Source organism: Mandrillus leucophaeus, unplaced genomic scaffold (assembly GCF_000951045.1).
Source record: "Mandrillus leucophaeus isolate KB7577 unplaced genomic scaffold, Mleu.le_1.0 Scaffold157, whole genome shotgun sequence".
NCBI lineage: Eukaryota > Metazoa > Chordata > Mammalia > Primates > Cercopithecidae > Mandrillus > Mandrillus leucophaeus.
In genome coordinates this window covers 2,465,914-2,483,892 of record NW_012101554.1, presented here as the reverse complement: position 1 = coordinate 2,483,892, position 17,979 = coordinate 2,465,914, and the positions used below count along the sequence as shown (strand labels likewise).

At 46.8% G+C, this 17,979-nt stretch overlaps 1 protein-coding gene across 1 annotated transcript in view; it reads left to right on the top strand.

Annotated features, from left to right (window-relative positions):
* CKAP4 (cytoskeleton-associated protein 4) overlaps positions 1 to 9,418 on the top strand; it is a 66,380-nt gene extending 56,962 nt beyond the window's left edge. Inside the window, exon 4 of the mRNA XM_011975522.1 lies at positions 6,955 to 9,418. Within this exon, the coding sequence (XP_011830912.1) occupies positions 6,955 to 8,280 (1,326 nt within the window). The 3' untranslated portion in view covers positions 8,281 to 9,418. The remainder of the gene's footprint in view (positions 1 to 6,954) is intronic.
* The last annotated feature ends 8,561 nt before the right edge of the window (positions 9,419 to 17,979 follow it).

Below are 17,979 nucleotides of genomic sequence, written 5' to 3'. Positions count from 1 at the left end.
CCCTTCGTGCTGCCTGCCCAGGCCCCGAGGCGGGAGCCGGTCGCTCCTCCTTGGCGGGCCCTGGCCTAGACACCCCCTCCATGCGGCCCCCTAGTTCTGAGGCAGTCCCCAGACCCCCTTTGTTAATGGCTGCGGAGGAGTCGGCCCCGAGGGATGGGCCGCCGCGAGGATGGCCAGGCTTGCCTGGCAGGGTGGGCCAAGGGCCTGTCACAGGGCATTAGCGGTGACCTGTAAGGAAGCCGGCAGGCTCCGGGGAGCCCATTCTTTCTGGATTAGGAACCGCTGAATGGGCAGAGTTGTCTGAAAAGGAGGTTGGAAGGGAAGCCAGCGCATCCCTGGAAGCCTCAGGCAAGGCCCCACCTCAGCTCTGCCTGTGGAAGACATCCCAGCGGGGTTTTTAATAGACCCGGAGCTGGCATTCTTACTCATTTGCAGGTCCAAATGAAATACCATCTATCTTTAGGTCCCTTGTCCTGTACTGGACCAGCCTGCCCAGGTGGGCCTTTGACGTAGTCCTACTTCAGCTTTTTTGGGGTTTTCTTTTGAGAGGGAGTGTGGCTCTGTCGCCCAGGCTGGAGTGCAGTGGTACGATCTCAGCTCACTGCAACCTCTGCCTCTCAGGTTCTAGCGATTCTCCTGCTTCAGCCTCCTGAGTAGCTGGGATTACAGGATTACAGGCATGTGCCACCACGCCTGGCTGATTTTTTATTAGTAGTAGAGACAAGGTTTCACCGTGTTGGGCAGGCTGGTCTCGAACTTCTGACCTTAAGTGATCTGCCTGCCTCGGTCTCCCAGAATGCTTGGATTACAGGCATGAGCCACTGCGCCCGGCCCTACTTCAGCTTTAGGGGAAGGGAAGGGCCAAAAATACTAGATCATAATGGTGAATAATACTTCTAGCCACATTTATATGGTGTTTAGAATGCTTACTCACATATTACCTAATTTTTATAGCCACCCTGGGAGGGAGGGAGCACTAACAGTTTTGATTTCATTTTCCAGAGCAGAACATTGAGGTTTAGACAGAGCAGTGAGTTGACAAAGTCCCCAGCTGGTGAGTGGCAGACACATGCAAATGTCTAGTCCACTGCCCTGTTCGTTAAGGGTCCACAGGGGTTCATTTCAGGTATGGACGGACCCAACTCTCAAGGCGAAGGTGCTTAGCTTCCGCCCTTCTGTGATTTTTCCATACCAAGTACGGCCCCTTTTATCTCATTCGCTCTTCACTATGTCATCGCTCAATGAAAGTTGGTTGCAAGACTGAAACAAAAAATCCCGCCACTTCTGGTCCCGGAGCCGCTGCCTCCTTTTCCCAGCATGCTGTCTGTCCTGCCAAGTTGCTCTCTGCTTTTGTTGAGTGTGCAGGACTAGGAGTTTCCTCTTAAGACTGGCAGAGCACGGCCGGGCGTGGTGGCTCATTCCTGTAATCCCGGCGCTTTAGGAGGCCGAGGCGGGCGGATCACCTGAGGTCAGAAGTTTGAGAGCAGCCTGGCCAACATGGTGAAACCCCGTGTCTACTAAAAATACCAAAATTAGCGGGGCGTGGTGACGCATGCCTGTAGTCCCAGCTACTCAGGAAGCTGAGGCAGGAGAATTGCTTGAACCCAGGAGGCGGAGGTTGCAGTGAGCAGAGATCCTGCCAGTGCACCCCAGCCTGAACCATAGAGCGAGACTCCGTCTCAAAAAAAAAAAAAAAAAAAAGACTGGCAGAACAACTGGAATGAGTCAGCCTGCTAAACGCTGCAGGCCAAGGGAGGTGACTTTTCTAAGGGAATTAAGTAGGCAGTGCTGCTTTGCCTATCCTGAATGTCAAACCATTCTTAAAAAATAGACATACTGCTGGAGTATAATCACTAGCCTCTGTTTCTTCTCTTTCATCCACCTACTTACTAATCAATCATAATATTTATTAAAGTCTGACAGTTGCGTGGCTCTGTGCAGGCTTTGGGGGAGGGTATGAAAGAGCAAAAGACACCAATCACTTGTGCAGCACATAAGGAGGTGTCAGTCGAGGGTAACTCCCATCAAAGTTCAGAAGAGGGAGGGTGTGGAATTTCGCCTGTATCCTGGTGGCCAGGGTAGTGCCAGCCATCTAGCCGGTGATCGATAAATGTTGAGAGAAGGAGTGTGATCAACACCGTGGCAGGGGCACTATTTTGAGCATGTTCGAGAGAGAGGAGGTGGCTACCATGCCAGTGGCAGAGTCACATTTAGGAGATTGTGAGAGAGGGGAGGTTGGAAGTTGAGGCCAAAATAGGGAAGCTCTTGAATCCAGGTTAATTCTCTGTGCTTCTCCCTGCCCCTCCCTTAGTCTCTTCTTTTTGCTTCTTCACCCCCTCTCCATCACAGCTATGTATATAGATCACTTTCTTCTTTGGAGCTCAGTTTTCCCTTCCACACAATGAGAAGAGGGCTCCATCCAGACTTTTAAGAATCCTCATGGCTCTAAAATCGTTGAAATAGTGACTTCTCTTTTTTTTATTTCATATTTTATATTTCGTAGAGACAGGGTCTCGCTGTGTCACCAAGCTGGGGCATAGTGGTGTGATCATAGCTCACTGCAGCCTTGAGCTCCTGGCCTCAAGTATTCCTCTTGCCTCAGTCTCACAAGTAGCTGGGACCAGAGGCACACACAAGCACATCCAGCTATTTATTTTTTAAATTTTTGGTAGAGTCAGTGTCTTGCCGTGTTGCTCAGGTTGGTCTCAAACTCCTGGGCTCAAGCAGTCCTCCTGCCTTGGCCTCTCAAAGTGCTGGGACTGCAGATGTGAGCCACTGCGCCTGGCTGACCACTTTTCTTTTAATTTAGTAGTGTAATAAAACTATTATTTAACGTGTCATATTTGTGGTGCACTTATTACGTGCCAGGCACTATGCAAAGCATTTGAAAACGCATCATCTCCTGACTCTCACAACAACCCCAAGAGGTAAGAACTATTATCAGCCCTCTTTGACAGAGGAGAAAAATGAGAGGCTAAGTGACTGAGCGGTTATATAGCTAGTAAGTGGCTGGGCTAGGATCCAAACTGTTGTCTAACTCCTAGAACACTATTAACCACTCCACTATTTAGCCTAGTACATAGTAGGTGCCCAATAAATGTTTCATTGACTTGAGACTCAGAACATGGCCAGAACAGTGTTAGGATTTGCCACAGAATGTGGCCACCCTGTCTGCATCTTTGGGGTGGCCAGGAAATAATTATTTTGCATTGAGGAACCAGTTGTGTTTGGTTCTCTGACATCCTGAGTTTGAACCCCTTTATAACTCTTGGTGACTTATTGGGGGGTGGAGTTTGGTTCATAGCAGGGAAGTATACTTACAGTATTCATAATTAGTGTTCACTGTCAGTCAGCCATGCTATTAAATGCTTTATAGTCATGATTTCTGTTCTTCCAGCCACCCTCTGAGGCAGGTATCACTTAGTGGCACCATTTTGCAGACGGGGCAGCTGAGGACTGGCTGTGTCACTCGTTCAAGGTCACACACAGACCATAAGTGGTGTAGCTGGAGTTGGGTGCCCACCTGTCTCTTGTCCTCCAGCTAGATACTCTTGTTATTGGAGAATGACTCAAATCTTCTGAATGACTGTAGCACAGGCAGAGAGGCTGGCCTGTCCTTACCCAGAGGATTCAGCAGGCACAAGTGAGTCCTGGGCTTCAGAAAGTGTTGGCAGTTGATCTTTAGGCCTTCTGAAGAGCCTGTGTTGCCCTGGCAGATCCAGTGTGATATAAAGAATGGTAGGCCGGGCGCAGTGGCTCACGCCTGTAATCCCAGCACTTTGGGAGGCTGAGGCGGGTGGATCACGAGGTCAGGAGATCGAGACCATCCTGGCTAACATGGTGAAACCCCGTCTGTACTAAAAAAATACAAAAAACTAGCTGGGCGTGGTGGCGGGTGCCTGTAGTCCCAGCTACTCGGGAGGCTGAGGCAGGAGAATGGCGTGAACCCGGGAGGCAAAGCTTGCAGTGAGCCAAGATTGCACCACTGCACTCCAGCCTGGGCGACAGAGCTAGACTCCATCTCAAAAAAAAAAAAAAAAAAAAAAGAATGGTAGGAGTAGGCTTAGACCTGGTAGGGACAGTTTAATGAGACTAGGACCTATTTGTGGAAGCGTGAGTTCCCTGTTCATATTTCTTTGTTTTCTTGTCTAGATTCTCTGGCTAAGGAGTCAGGGCGTCAGGAATTGGCAGCCTCTCTTCCAGGTACTCAGAGCACTTGGAAGTCAGTGCCCCTGTCTGAGCATATCACATAGTGGTTAAGAGCTCAGGTTCTGAAATCAAGCATTTTGGGATTTTGACATTTGAGCCTACCACTTACCAGTTTCCTCATTAGTAAAATGGAGATCACTGGGAGCCACCAACTCATGAGATGATGATGAGGGTGTAATGAGATGATGTCTCTGAAGTCCTTTGTGTAATTATTGGTCCATCATAAGTGGCTGGTTGAATGTCAACCACTGCTAACACCCAGTCCCCCCACCCTACGGTGTAACCTTGAGGGCAAGCATCCTAGCCATTATTTCATCTCTGGCATCTTGCCCACTGCCCACCACTTAGTGGGCATCCCACATTTGTTGGGGGAACAGATATTTCCTATGCATATTGATTATAATGAGTTATTTTCACATAAAGATGTGCAACTCATAGTACCCTCAGTAGGGGAACACCATGTTCTTTTTTATAGTGTTGGGGGTTGGGTATAATTTCTGTTCTAGTCTCCTTCCTAACCATTTGTGAAGAGCCAGCCCAGGTCAGGACTGGCAGGGATCAGAGGAGACATGGGCCAGCTCATCAGGCTTTGCTTAAATTTCCTCATTCTGTGATTCCATCAAAAAACACTGGAAGAAAGCCTGCCATGTTGAAGGTACCGTGCTCACCTGCTCACACCTCTGTTCTGAGTGCTATGCTTAGAACAGGCAGACACTGTGATTTAGTAACCTAGTTTCAGAGATGGGCTCTCTCCAGTACCTTCACGGAGTGTCCTTTAAGACTTGGGTTGTATTTGGTTGGGCAGGGAAATTGTCTAGTATTCTGGAGCCCCTGAGAACCTTACTCTAATCTGCCTTAAAACAGACCGATGGAGCTAGACAGCACTTTAGAGACTTATTTGCTACTGGATGATGAGCCTGGGACTTGGAAAGTGAACGTGACTCTTCGTGCTTACAGAGCTGGTTACTGGTGGGGCTGGCACAAGAGCCGAGGTGTGCTGTTCACATTCCGTTTCAGTTTATCCTCCTGCCTTTTGGCATTGGACTGAAGATAGTTCTAGGAATCTGCAGACTCACCAGGTGCTTCAGAAGAAACGAGAAATAATCACGATGATGATAGCTGCCATGTATTGAGCGTTCACTATGTTCTGGGCACAGTTTAAGTATTTGATATATTATTAATTCACTTAATCCTCATACAGAGAATCATATGAGTCTGGTACTGTTTTCTCATCCTTCAACTGAGGAAACCAAGGTACAGATAGGCTAAATAACTTCCCTAAGATCACACTGCTGGGAAGTGTTCAAGCTAGGATTTGAACCTAGGCAGTCTGGCTCAAGAGTCCGTGCCAGTGGACGGACCCTTTTTATTTTTTAACTTTTTATCATGGCAGTGTTCAAGCATAAACAAAAAAGCAATATAATGAACCCCAGTTTCAAGAATTACTGATGTTTTACCATTCCTTTTTCATTCCATCAGCACACCTGCCATCTGCCTTTTTTTTTTTTTTTGGCTGGAGTTAGAAGTCTGATTCTGAACCACTCTCTTGCCCTATGGGTGCCCAACCTGGTCTCCCTTGTTCTCCAGATGCTGTTGCTGTTGAATGGCCATAACATAAGCAGAGAGGCTGTCCTGTCCTGAAGCCAGAAAATTTACTGGGCAGAAGTGGGTCCAGGGCTTCAGAAAATGTTGGCAGTTCAGCTCTAGGGCCTCTGAAGAGCCTATGTTGTCCTGGTAGATCCAGGGGATAGTGAATTAGGAATTAGTTTTAAAGTGAATCCCTGGCTGACATTCTTAGTTTACCCAAAGCATTTTAGGATTTATTTGCAACTGATAAGGGTTCCTTTCCTTTCCTTCCCTTTCTATTCCTTTCCCTGTTTGTTTTAACAGAACACAGTATATCATACCTAACAAAGTTTACAGTATTTCTTGAATATCATCTGACACCCAGTCCAGAATCACAGTTCCTTGATTATTTCAAAAATGACTTTAAAAAATTTATTTATTTATTTTTAAATTTTTGTGTTGTTTTAGACACAGGACCTCACTCTGTTGCCCAGGCTGGACTTGAACTCCTGGGCTCAAGGCAACCTGTCACCTTAGCTTCCCAAGTAGCTGGGACTACAGGTGGACACCACCAGGCCCAGCTCAAAGATGTCTTTTTGACAGTTGGTTGGTTCAAATCAGGATCTATGTAAGATCCACACATTACACTTGATTGAAAATTTTCCTAAATTTATTTTGGCCTGTAAGTTTCCTGTCTTTCCTTCTTTTAAAATGCCACTTAGTTGTTGAAGATCCTGGTTCTGTGTCCTATAGAATTGTCCACATTGTGGGTTCGGCTGATTGCATCCTCATGACATGTCTCTCCTGCGTGATGGTTAGACCGAGGGACTTGATAGAGTCAGGTTCTTGTTTTCTGTCTTTTCCTTGTTTTTTTTGCAACAAAGTATTAAAAGTGGCACCATGTGCCACATCAGGCTAAAACCCAGGTTATTAATCATTGTGCTGTCCAGCCTGATTAGTCAGGCCTGGGTTATAAATCATCCCTGGAGCACTAGAAGGGGGCTCTAGGGTTGGTCCTCAAAACCATATGGACTATGTGTGGAAGGATGTTTCTCCAAAGGAAAATTGTGGTGCCATTCTGGAAAAAACAGGACCTGGAGGCTGGGCAGACAAAAAAAGTTCTATCATGTGAAACTCATCAGGTCTTCTCAGCAATTAACGTCTGGATTTTGATTACAGGTGCAGTCTTTGCAAGCCACATTTGGAACTTTTGAGTCCATCTTGAGAAGCTCCCAACATAAACAAGACCTCACAGAGAAAGCTGTGAAGCAAGGGGAGAGTGAGGTCAGCCGGATCAGTGAAGTGCTGCAGAAACTCCAGAATGAGATTCTCAAAGACCTCTCGGATGGGATCCATGTGGTGAAGGACGCCCGGGAGCGGGACTTCACATCCCTGGAGAACACCGTGGAGGAGCGACTGACGGAGCTCACCAAATCCATCAACGACAACATCGCCATCTTCACAGAAGTCCAGAAGAGGAGCCAGAAGGAGATCAACGACGTGAAGGTAAAGGTTGCCTCCCTGGAAGAATCCGAGGGGCACAAGCAGGATTTGAAAGCCTTGAAGGAAGCTGTGAAGGAGATACAGACCTCAGCCAAGTCCAGAGAGTGGGACATGGAGGCCCTGAGAAGCACCCTTCAGACTATGGAGTCCGACGTCTACACCGAGGTCCGCGAGCTGGTGAGCCTCAAGCAGGAGCAGCAGGCTTTCAAGGAGGCGGCCGACACGGAGCGGCTCGCCCTGCAGGCCCTCACGGAGAAGCTTCTCAGGTCCGAGGAGTCCGTCTCCCGCCTCCCGGAGGAGATCCGAAGACTGGAGGAAGAGCTCCGCCAGCTGAAGTCCGATTCCCACGGGCCGAAGGAAGATGGAGGCTTCAGACACTCGGAAGCCTTTGAGGCGCTCCAGCAAAAGAGTCAGGGACTGGACTCCAGGCTGCAGCACGTGGAGGACGGGGTGCTCTCCATGCAGGTGGCTTCTGCGCGCCAGACCGAGAGCCTGGAGTCCCTCCTATCCAAGAGCCAAGAGCATGAGCAGCGCCTGGCCGCCCTGCAGGGGCGCCTGGAAGGCCTGGGGTCCTCGGAGGCAGACCAGGATGGCCTGGCCAGCACGGTGCGGAGCCTGGGTGAGGCCCAGCTGGTGCTCTACGGCGACGTGGAGGAGCTGAAGAGGAGTGTGGGCGAGCTCCCCAGCACCGTGGAATCACTCCAGAAAGTGCAGGAGCAGGTGCACACGCTGCTCAGTCAGGACCAAGTCCAGGCCGCCCGTCTGCCTCCTCAGGACTTCCTGGACAGACTTTCTTCTTTAGACAACCTGAAAGCCTCAGTCAGCCAAGTGGAGGCAGACTTGAAAATGCTCAGGACTGCCGTGGACAGTTTGGTTGCATACTCCGTCAAAATAGAAAGCAACGAGAACAACCTGGAATCAGCCAAGGGTTTACTAGATGACCTGAGGAATGATCTGGATAGGTTGTTCGTGAAAGTGGAGAAGATTCACGAAAAGGTCTAAATGAATTGTGTGTGCAGGGTGCGGATTTAAAGTCCAATTTCTCATGACCAAAAAATGTGTGGTTTTCTCCCATGTGTCCCCCACCCCCCAATTTCTTGTCCCCTCTTGAAGAGCAGTTGTCACCACCTGAACACCAAGGCATTGTATTTTCGTGCCCAGTTAATTTATTGACAATGTTTTAAGTTCTCTGCTTCAGAGTTTGGTTAGTTTCCTGAAGCGCAGCCCCTGTGAATAACAGGTGGCTTTTCATGGATGTCTCTAGTCAGAGAAAAATGATAAAGGCTTCAATTGAGGATTAACAGAAGCAGATTAACCTCAGAAATCCTGTCTGGCTGGGAGATTTCAAGTAAAAAAAAAAAGGTGGTTTTGGGGGACACTTTTATTTCCAGTTGTCTTTAAGGAAAATTAATTTTACTTTTTTTTTTTTTTTTTGTACTTCTGGCCGAAATTTTTATGAGATATCTCTCACTTGTCTTCCACTTTGAACTGGTTAAAGCTCATAGCTGTCAGCTCTGAATGAGGAGGGGAGAAGCCCCTGGGTCTGTCTTTGAAAGGAATCCGCTACTTGAGGGCCGCCTTCCCCTGTGGTGTGTGGGTCATTTCTCTTCCTGACACATCTTATGATATCAGAGGTAACTATGCAAAGCATCCAGACGGTTCTGAATGTGAAGCACTACACCCAGCAGAGTGTCCTCTGTCCCCGCTGCCGTCCCGTGTTCTCTCTCGAGGTCACCAAGGAACACAGGTTTCGGCTCCCAGAAAGGGGAGTCTTTGGGTTCTTTCAAAAAACGCATTAGGAGAGCTGTCCACAGTGGAATGGGGGGTCTCCCTGGGGAATGTAGGCCAGGTCCTTTTATTTTAACATGATGTCCATGAAGAGGTTTGCTGCCTGGGCAGCCCTGTCTGTCGGCAAGGAGCGTGCATACTGTGTTTCTGTAATTGTTTGCTGTATCTCCCTTCCCTCTGAGCTGTATTGTTCTTTAATGGCTGTCTTGCCCTTCCAAAAAAAATTGAAAAAAAAAAAAAAAAAACCTGAAAAGTACAAAAAAAAAGGTTTTGTTTAGTTTACTGTGAAATGAACTGTATGGCTTATTTACAGTATTTTTAATTCTTAATAAACACTTGAGCTTTGTTATGACTTTTCCAGAGTGGTTGCATTCTGAGAATTTCGTAATTATGATGTGTTTTATTAGCATGTGGTAGAAACGATTAGCAAATAGGTAAGTTTACTATTTTAAAGCTGTTTTTTCTTTTAATTCTGAAACCAAGATGGCCTCACTCTTGGGCTGGGGGCCTGCTTTGATGGACTGTTAGCAAGTGTGTTCAATGATTACTTGTCTCCAGCTCTGTTGTCTTCAAGCATAGGACCTCAACCCTCACTACCTATTAGAATCTTCCTGGGAGCTTTAAAAAATGCCTGGGCCCTGCCCCAACAGATGCTGATTGAATAGGCATAAAGAGTCTGGCACTGGCATTTTTATTTTTTATTTTTATTTTTTTTTTTTGAGACAGAGTCTCGCTCTGTCGTCCAGGCTGGAGTGCAGTGGTGCGATCTCAGCTCACTGCAAGCTCTGCCTCCCAGGTTCTGGCCATTCTGCCTCAGCCTTCTGAGTAGCTGGGAATACAGGCACCCGCCACCATGCCCGGCTAATTTTTTTTTGTATTTTTGGTAGAGACGGGGTTTCACTGTGTTAACCAGGATGGTCTCAATCTCCTGACCTTGTGATCCGCCCACCTTGGCCTCCCAAAGTGCTGGGATTACAGGCGTAAGCCACTGCACCCAACCAGCACTGGTATTTTAAAGGTTCCCTCTCTGATTCTAATGTCCAGCCAGGGTTGAGAACCAGTGTCTCAGACCATCTGAGTAACCTTCAGCCCTAGTGCACACCTGGACATGTTTTCTTCCCTGGATTGCCTTCCACCCTCCACCCAATAAAAACCACATGCTGTTTATTGAGTACCTGTGTGCCAGGTCTTGTGCTCAGCATGCGTAATAACCTGTTATTCCTCCTTATAGTCCCCCGAGGTAGGCGGTATCATTTCCCATTTCACTGAGGGACAGCAGGCTGAGAAGCTTCATACAAGATCATTCATTAGGAAGTGGCAGGGCTAAGCTTTGTACCTCATCTTTGCTTTAACTGGGACAGCATCCTCTACCATCCACTGACACCAGTGGAGGTCCATTTGGCCTGTGGAACATCTGTCCTGTTCCAGAGCCCGAGGCTACAAGAGATTTCTTCTTTCCCACCTAGGGAGTAGAGGGTGGCTAGGACCTGAGGCCCTGTGGCTTGTCCCCCTTTCAGGCTGGAGGGCCCGTCATCTCTGAATTGCTGTCAGGCACTCTGGATCCCTCAAAGCTTCACAACTCAGAGCTGGAAGTTTTTCCCAAAGCAGTCAGCAAATCAGGACAGGCTCTATAAATCATTTCTAGTTTTATTTCAAAACCATTTTACTTTTTATTTTAAAGTCTTAAGTATTGACACGTATGCTTTAAATGGCTACTTTCACCCACTTGGGGAGGGTGCAGAACAGCGTAAAGTCGCATGCATGGAAAAAATCAAATTCATTTCCTTCTCAGGCCAATTGGTTGCATTGAGTGTGTTCTTGCTCTTTCTCCTGCCACCGTTTCTGTGGTTGCTAATCTCTGACTATGGAGTGGTTTAATAGATTCTCATTAATATTATAAAAGAAAACATTGACAAGTGTCTGATAAATATAAATCAAGTGGTGAAAATAAATAAAAGGAATATATTAGGAATTCACATATTTCTGGTGGTGGGGCAGTTAGAGTTCTTAAACCAAATAATGCAGCTCAGTCTTGTTCATTCATTCAATAGTGTTCATTCATTCAACAAACATTTATTGGGCTGATAGCCAGGCATTTTGCTAAGTATCAGTGAATTAAAATGTACAGGACTAGCCCAGTGGGGATGACAGTCACGTAAAATGGTAGGTATTATAAAGAAACATAGGTGCTATAGTTGGGTGTATTGGGCCAAGAGGAAGGAGTGGCCGGTTGTGCCATGGTTGGTCTAGAGGTGGTTAGAATGGGTTTTTGAAGGCGTAGGGGAAGTACCATGGAATGCTTTCATGCGTAATGGGAACCTTCAGGAAACAGGTGGTTCTGCCCTTTGAACAAATAATTTACACAAATTACTGAACATGTTGGTTGAATTGCAGATCCAGCACCAGGATAAGAGGCTGCAGTGAAACTTCTCAGGCAGGACTGACAGCACCCTGGTGAGGAGACTACTGTACCACTGACAGTGTGGCCTTGGGCAAGTCACTTAGAATGGTGATGGTGTTAATAGAGATGATGGTGGAGATGGAGATGATGGCGGTGGTGGTGATGAAGATGATGTGATGGTACAGGGTGGGTGTGAGGACTGAATGAGATAGCGTGTTGAGAGGGGTTAGCTTAGCACAGAATCTGGCACATCATGAGTGCATCAGTGATCATGCATGCACGGATCATACCAAAGGTTAAAATATTGAAATACTTTTGTCCTAGTTGGTGAATAGCTTCTGCCCTGAGTGCCCTGCATGTCCTCTCTCTGGACCACTATACCTCTTTACAACCCAGCATCTAATAGGTTAATATTCTAGTATAGCAGAGACCACGAGACTCTGCTCCAGCCCCAGGGCCTGCATTTGTTCTGTTGGGTGGGTGCCCACACTTTACCAGTGATAACATTTTTGAAATTATCCTTCCTTGTGAGCTCAAAAATTGGTGTGTGTGTATGATTTGTTTTAAAGAAGTGTCTACATAAAGAGGTGGTAAAACTTGAACCCAGTTCTAAAAATAAGGGTTGTCAGGTACCAAGCAAAAGGTACTGGGTTTGAAGTGGTCAGGAGAGTTGAGAGGCTGAGCACAGTTCTTGCTGTTGGAATAGAGGAAGCAGAGGTGGGCAGTGGGGTGGAGATGGGGTCAGAGGGCTGATGGCGCCAGGACCTGGAGGCCTTGCATGTCATCCCGGAGACTTTGGATCTGAACTATGAGGAATAAACAAAAGGGTTTAAGTGGGGCGGGGGAAGTAACCATGGTCAGAACTGGGTTTTAGAGTGCCCCTGCATTGGCAGGATTGGAGGAGAGCAAGAGGAGGGCAGGTGGACATTGGGAAGTTGTGGTCCAGGCTGGGTCCGATGTGCCCTGAGGATGAGGGTTGCAGATGGATGTCAGAGACGTGCCAGGTTAGATGCTGCTGAATGCCTGTGGGGTGAGGAAGGGAGAAGCCTCCAAGACAATGGCCCTCCCAGATTGGGAGAGGATATAAGAAGGTGACTTGTGCTCATGTGGCCTGTACAGACAGAGCCCATGGGCTGGCCAGGTCTGGAGCTCGGTTGAGAGGCCTGCTTTCAGGATTACTCATCCATACTTACTATTAAATTAAGGAAGTGGATGAGATTGCTTAGATAACTTAAAGGAGATGTGAAGGAAAGGAACCCATGAAAGAATGATCAGAGAGGGAGGAGGAAAACGAATAGGGAGTAATGGTAAGGAAAGGAAAGGCCCAGGAGACCAGTGGCTTGAGTAGTTCACCACACCTCATTAGGTCACAATTCTGCACGCTGAAATTCCCCTAATTCAATTACTCACTTAATTTCTGTTTCCTGATGGGACCCTAACTCATACAGAAGGCCTCCAATGGGTGAGACATTTTTTGATAAAGAAAATGTGCTGTCCTTCATGGTTTCCAGCAATGCCCATGCCTTACTTCTGAGACTGACATAGTGCCCAGCTTTCAGCAGACGCCTAAGAAGTTGTGATTGAGATGGCATTGCAGAGTCAACCCCTTGAAGACATCATTTCGTCCGGATACCACCACTGCAGTGAAGGTAGCTACCTCTATTTAGGCTGTGTAGCTTGATCTTAGTCTTTCTTCAGATGTCTGGATCATGTCCTGTTACGGCCAATCTGTGATGTCAGGCAAGTACATCTTTTAATTTCTCTGTATCTCATGTTCCTCATCTGCAAAATGATGGCATTGGGCCAGACTAGTGACTCTCGCATTGTAACACGTATCAGAGTCACCTTGAAACCTTGTGAAAATACCGGGCTGGGCGCGGTGGCTCATGCCTGTAATCCCAGCACTTTGGGAGGCGGAGGTGGGTAGATCACGAGGTCAGGAGATCGAGACCATCCTGTCTAACAAAAAAAAAAAAAAAAAAAAATACAAAAAATTGGCTGGGCATGGGGACACGTGCCTGTATTCCCAGCTATTTGGGAGACTGAGGCAAGGGAATTGCTTGAACCCAGGAGGCAGAGGTTGCATTGAGCCAAGATCATACCACTGCACTCCAGCCTGGGCAACAGAGCAAGACTCCATCTCCAAAAAAAAAAAAAAAAAAAAAAAAAAAAACCCCCGCAAAAAAAAAAACCCCAAAACCAAAACAAAACACTGATTGCAGGTCCCAGAATTTCCAAGTCAGGAGGTTTGGGGAGGGACCCAAGAATTTGCATCTGTAACAAGCTCCAGGTAATTCTGATGCCGCTGGTCAGGGGGTTACACTTTGAGGACCACTAGGCTAGAATTAAGAGAGTAAGACTAAAATTCTGTGGTGCCAGGTGTATTTATTTCTACCTAGAAGGAAAAAATGAAGCTATAGCCTAAAAAGAAATATCAAAAGCCGGAAGCTATAGCCTAAAAAGAAATATAAAAAGTATATTTATGAGTGCCATCTCAATTTTTTTTTATAACAAGGATGGGCGTGAATGAATGCATTAAATCACTTTTTATTTCAACATTGATGCCAAAACGATGCAGGCATTTTCTAGACTTTTATATGCATTCACGTAATTTGCCACCTAGATAATAATAATTCCTAAATCCCTCTGCCTAGTTCAGACCATACCTCTGAGCTACTCATCTGTTTTTCCAGTAACATCTGGACACCTTGCTGCACCCCCCACACCCCCAGAAATCTCACTGGGATCCAAACTGAAGTCGTTTCCCCTCAAAGTAAATGGTGCAGCTGACCCCTTCCCTGCTTAAGTCAGAAGCTCAGGAGTCACCCGTTGTTTCTCTGTTTCTCCCCTTTCCCCTCCCTCCACATCTCCTAGGGTTGAAGCCTTGACACATCCACCTCTGTCCCCTCCTCCCAGCCTTTTGGGTTCCAGCAGCAGCCTCTCCCCACGGTACTCTCTGCTGGTCAGCTGAGATCAGAAATGCAGTCCATGCACTCAGTGTCCATTCAACAATATTCAGAGAGCACATACTCTTTGCCAGACTAAGGAGATGACTTTACAGATACGGTTCCTGCCTTCATGGTGCTCATGATGCAGCGGGGAGGAGACATTCAGAAACAGGCGGGACAATGTATTATACAGACTGCAGTATATGCTTGAGGAATGGGTACAACCTCCTAACTGGTGTCCCTGTCTCTAGCCTGGCTCCCATTCAGGAAATCCTCCACGGTGACCAGCATTCTCTTTCTCAAAAGCAAATCTGCCTGTGTCCCCTCCCCACTAAATCCCTCTGCTCTCCCCTTGGCCTCGGGAGCAGCCTGGCTCTAGGTTGTGGCCAAGAAGGAGCTTTCCCATTGCTCTGTCTTCCTGCCCTCCAGCCTCCTCTTCTGTGAACTCTGTAGCTGCCCTGATTGCTTAACCACCCCTTATGCAGCCCCTGATTCTGTCACTCTTGGTGCCTTTGCACGTTCCCTGCATCCCTCAACCCAAACCACAGGCTGAATTTGGGAGCTCCTCCCATGACAGCTCACACTTCAGGCTTCTTGTCAAAGCGCTCCTCTGTCTGTATCATAACTGCTTGCTTCTGGTGTGTTCCACGTGAGAATAAGGCTCTTTCATCTCTGTATCCACAGAGATCATTGTGCTTGGCCCACATCAATAATAACAGGAAAAACTAAAGTTTATTGAACATTTACTATGTGCCAGACACTGCTCTAGAGGTTTTACAAAGATTATCTCATTCAATCATTGTAATAGTCCTAAGGGTAGGTACTATTAGCCACTCCATTTTACTGATGGGGAAACTGAGGTACAGAGTGATTCAGTAACTTGGACAAAGTAATTCCTAGTTATAGCTAGTAAATGGGGTAGCCAGGTTTAGAACTCAATAGCTTGAGTTATTAGGTTGGTTCAAAAGTAATCGCTTTTTTTTCATTAAAAGTAATGGCGGGCCTGGGCGCGGTGGCTCATGCCTGTAATCCTAGCACTTTGGGAGGCCGAGGCGGGCAGATCACAAGGTCACGACATCGAGACCATCCTGGCCAACATGGTGAAACCCCGTCTCTACTAAAAATACAAAAAAATTAGCTGGGCATGGTGGCACCTGTAGTCCCAGCTACTCGGGCAGCTGAGGCAGGAGAATGGCATGAACCCGGGAGGTGGAGCTTGCAGTGAGCCGAGATCATGCCACTGCACTCTAGCCTGGGCGACAGAGCGAGACTCCGTCTCAAAAAAAAAAAAAAAAAGTAATGGCAAACCATTACATTTTAATGGTAAACCATTAAAATTTTGTACTGCTGTAGAACTGGTTTCTTTTCTTCACTTAAAAAGACATCATTTGGGATTACTTTTTGTTAAGATATAATGTTGGTGCTTTAAGGCACACACATCTGAAATCTATGACTGAATGAATTTCTGCACAAGATATCTCCATGTGCTCACCACCAGATCAAGATATTCAGCGTTTCCAGCACCCCAGGGGCTCCCCCTGCTCCTCAGTCAATACCCTCTAACCTAACCACTATTCTGACTGCCATCACCGTAGACTACTTTGCCCATTTTTGAATTTTATAGAGATGAAATCATATAAGACTTGGTATTTCTTTTAAAAAACGACAGCTTTACTGAGATAAAAGTCACATACCATAAAATTCACCCTATTAAGGTGTACAGTTGTGTCCAGCATATTCACAGAAGGCTGGAAACATTCCTATCTGCATGAATCTTGCCCCACCATATATAAACAAAATGTGTGGGACATAGTAGGTGTTCAATAAAGAGCAGCTGTTTGAGAACATATGGACTTCTGAACTGGACAATGCCTTTGTCCTGATGGTCAGTAACTCAGAGAGAAAAAGAGAGGGTGAGGTGTAGTGGATGTTTTCTTCGTCTTACCCCTCTGACTTGGTTCGCAGAGGGAGGAACTAAAACCTCAGAGGCAGACGGTTGAATTGCCCTTCCCCCTCTTCAGGATGTGTTTGGTCAGGGGATTGATTCCTCCCACTGTCATTTGTTATAAACCGGGTGCTGAGCTGCATTTGCTCAGGGGAGATGAGATGAAAGATGAGGTCTCCCTCTTTGAGTGGTTCCCAGCCGAATAGGGGACACAGACATGTAAATGGCACCATAATCAGATGCAGGGTGACCTGTGCAGCGGTCAAGGGACCACCTGAGGACTGCTGGGTCCTGGACATGTGCTGTTGCCTGCCCAGCATCCAGTCCTCCTTCGTTTGGTGACCACTTCTCTGTTTTCTGTTAGGGAATCACCCCTTCCCCACTCCCAGTCCATTTGGCTTCTATGAGACTGCCTGGGCTGAGTGCATGACCCAGGTTTGGCCAATCAGAAATCTGGTCTGACTTGTGCAGGAGGAACACAGGTCGCCATGCGGTCCCTTGACTACTGTTGGAACTTTCTGGAAAGGGATGCTTTCTGCCCACCAGGACTGCCAAGCTGGCCGGATAAATGCTCAGGGCTGCTAAAGGCCACCACATGTGCAGAGGCCACTGAGAATGAGGCCAGCAGAGAAGAAAACAGAACCAAGAGTTGGCGAAATACAGGTTCCTGAGGACACAGTTTGAACACCCGGGTCACCTGTGCTAGGGGCCATGTGTGTCTCCACAGAGCACCTGAACACCACTGTGCCCCCTTTTCCATGCACAAGGCGACATGGAGCCGTGGAGAGAATGGGCACAGCAGCGCCGCTTACGAAGAAAGAAAAGTGGAAACACCGAGAAAGTAGCTACAAGATCAGTAAATCCACTATGACTCGTTCATACAATAGACCTCAAAATGACAACAAAAAGGAAGAAATCCTAATCTCACACATCGTGGGGATGAATCTCACAACTAAAATGCCAGGTGATAAACAAGCTGCAGACAAAATACACAGTGTGACACTGCAGAAATTCCTTAATTCTTAAAACTAAGACATTTTACCATGTAAAATAATACTATATATTGTAGTAAAAGTACCAAGAAATGACCAGGAGACTGAATATCCAAATTCAGATCATTTGATTTCTTAGGCTGAGTGGGGGCTACCTAAGTATTCATGATATCATTCGTAATACTTTTTTTCTCCTTTCAATATTTTATTATGAAAATTCAAACAGCAAAGTTGAAAGAATTGTCCAGCAGACACTCATATATCTACTACTTAGACTATAATGAACACTTTGCTATGTTTGTGTATCACATATATACCCATCTCCCCAATTTTAAAATTTTTTTGAACACTGTCTTGCTCTGTTCAGAAAAATAAAAAAATATGGGAAGATGGTACATATATGTGACATATATACACCCAGGCTGCAGTGCAGTGGCCGATCTTGGCTCACTGTAGCCTCTACCTCTCCAGCTCAAGTGATTCTCCCGCCGCAGCCTCCCAAGTAGTAGCTGGGACTAACAGGCGTGCACCACCACACCTGGCTAATTTTTGTGTTTTTGTAGAGACAAGATCTTGCCTTGTTGCCCATGCTGGTCTTGCATTCCTGGGCTTAAGTGATCACCCACC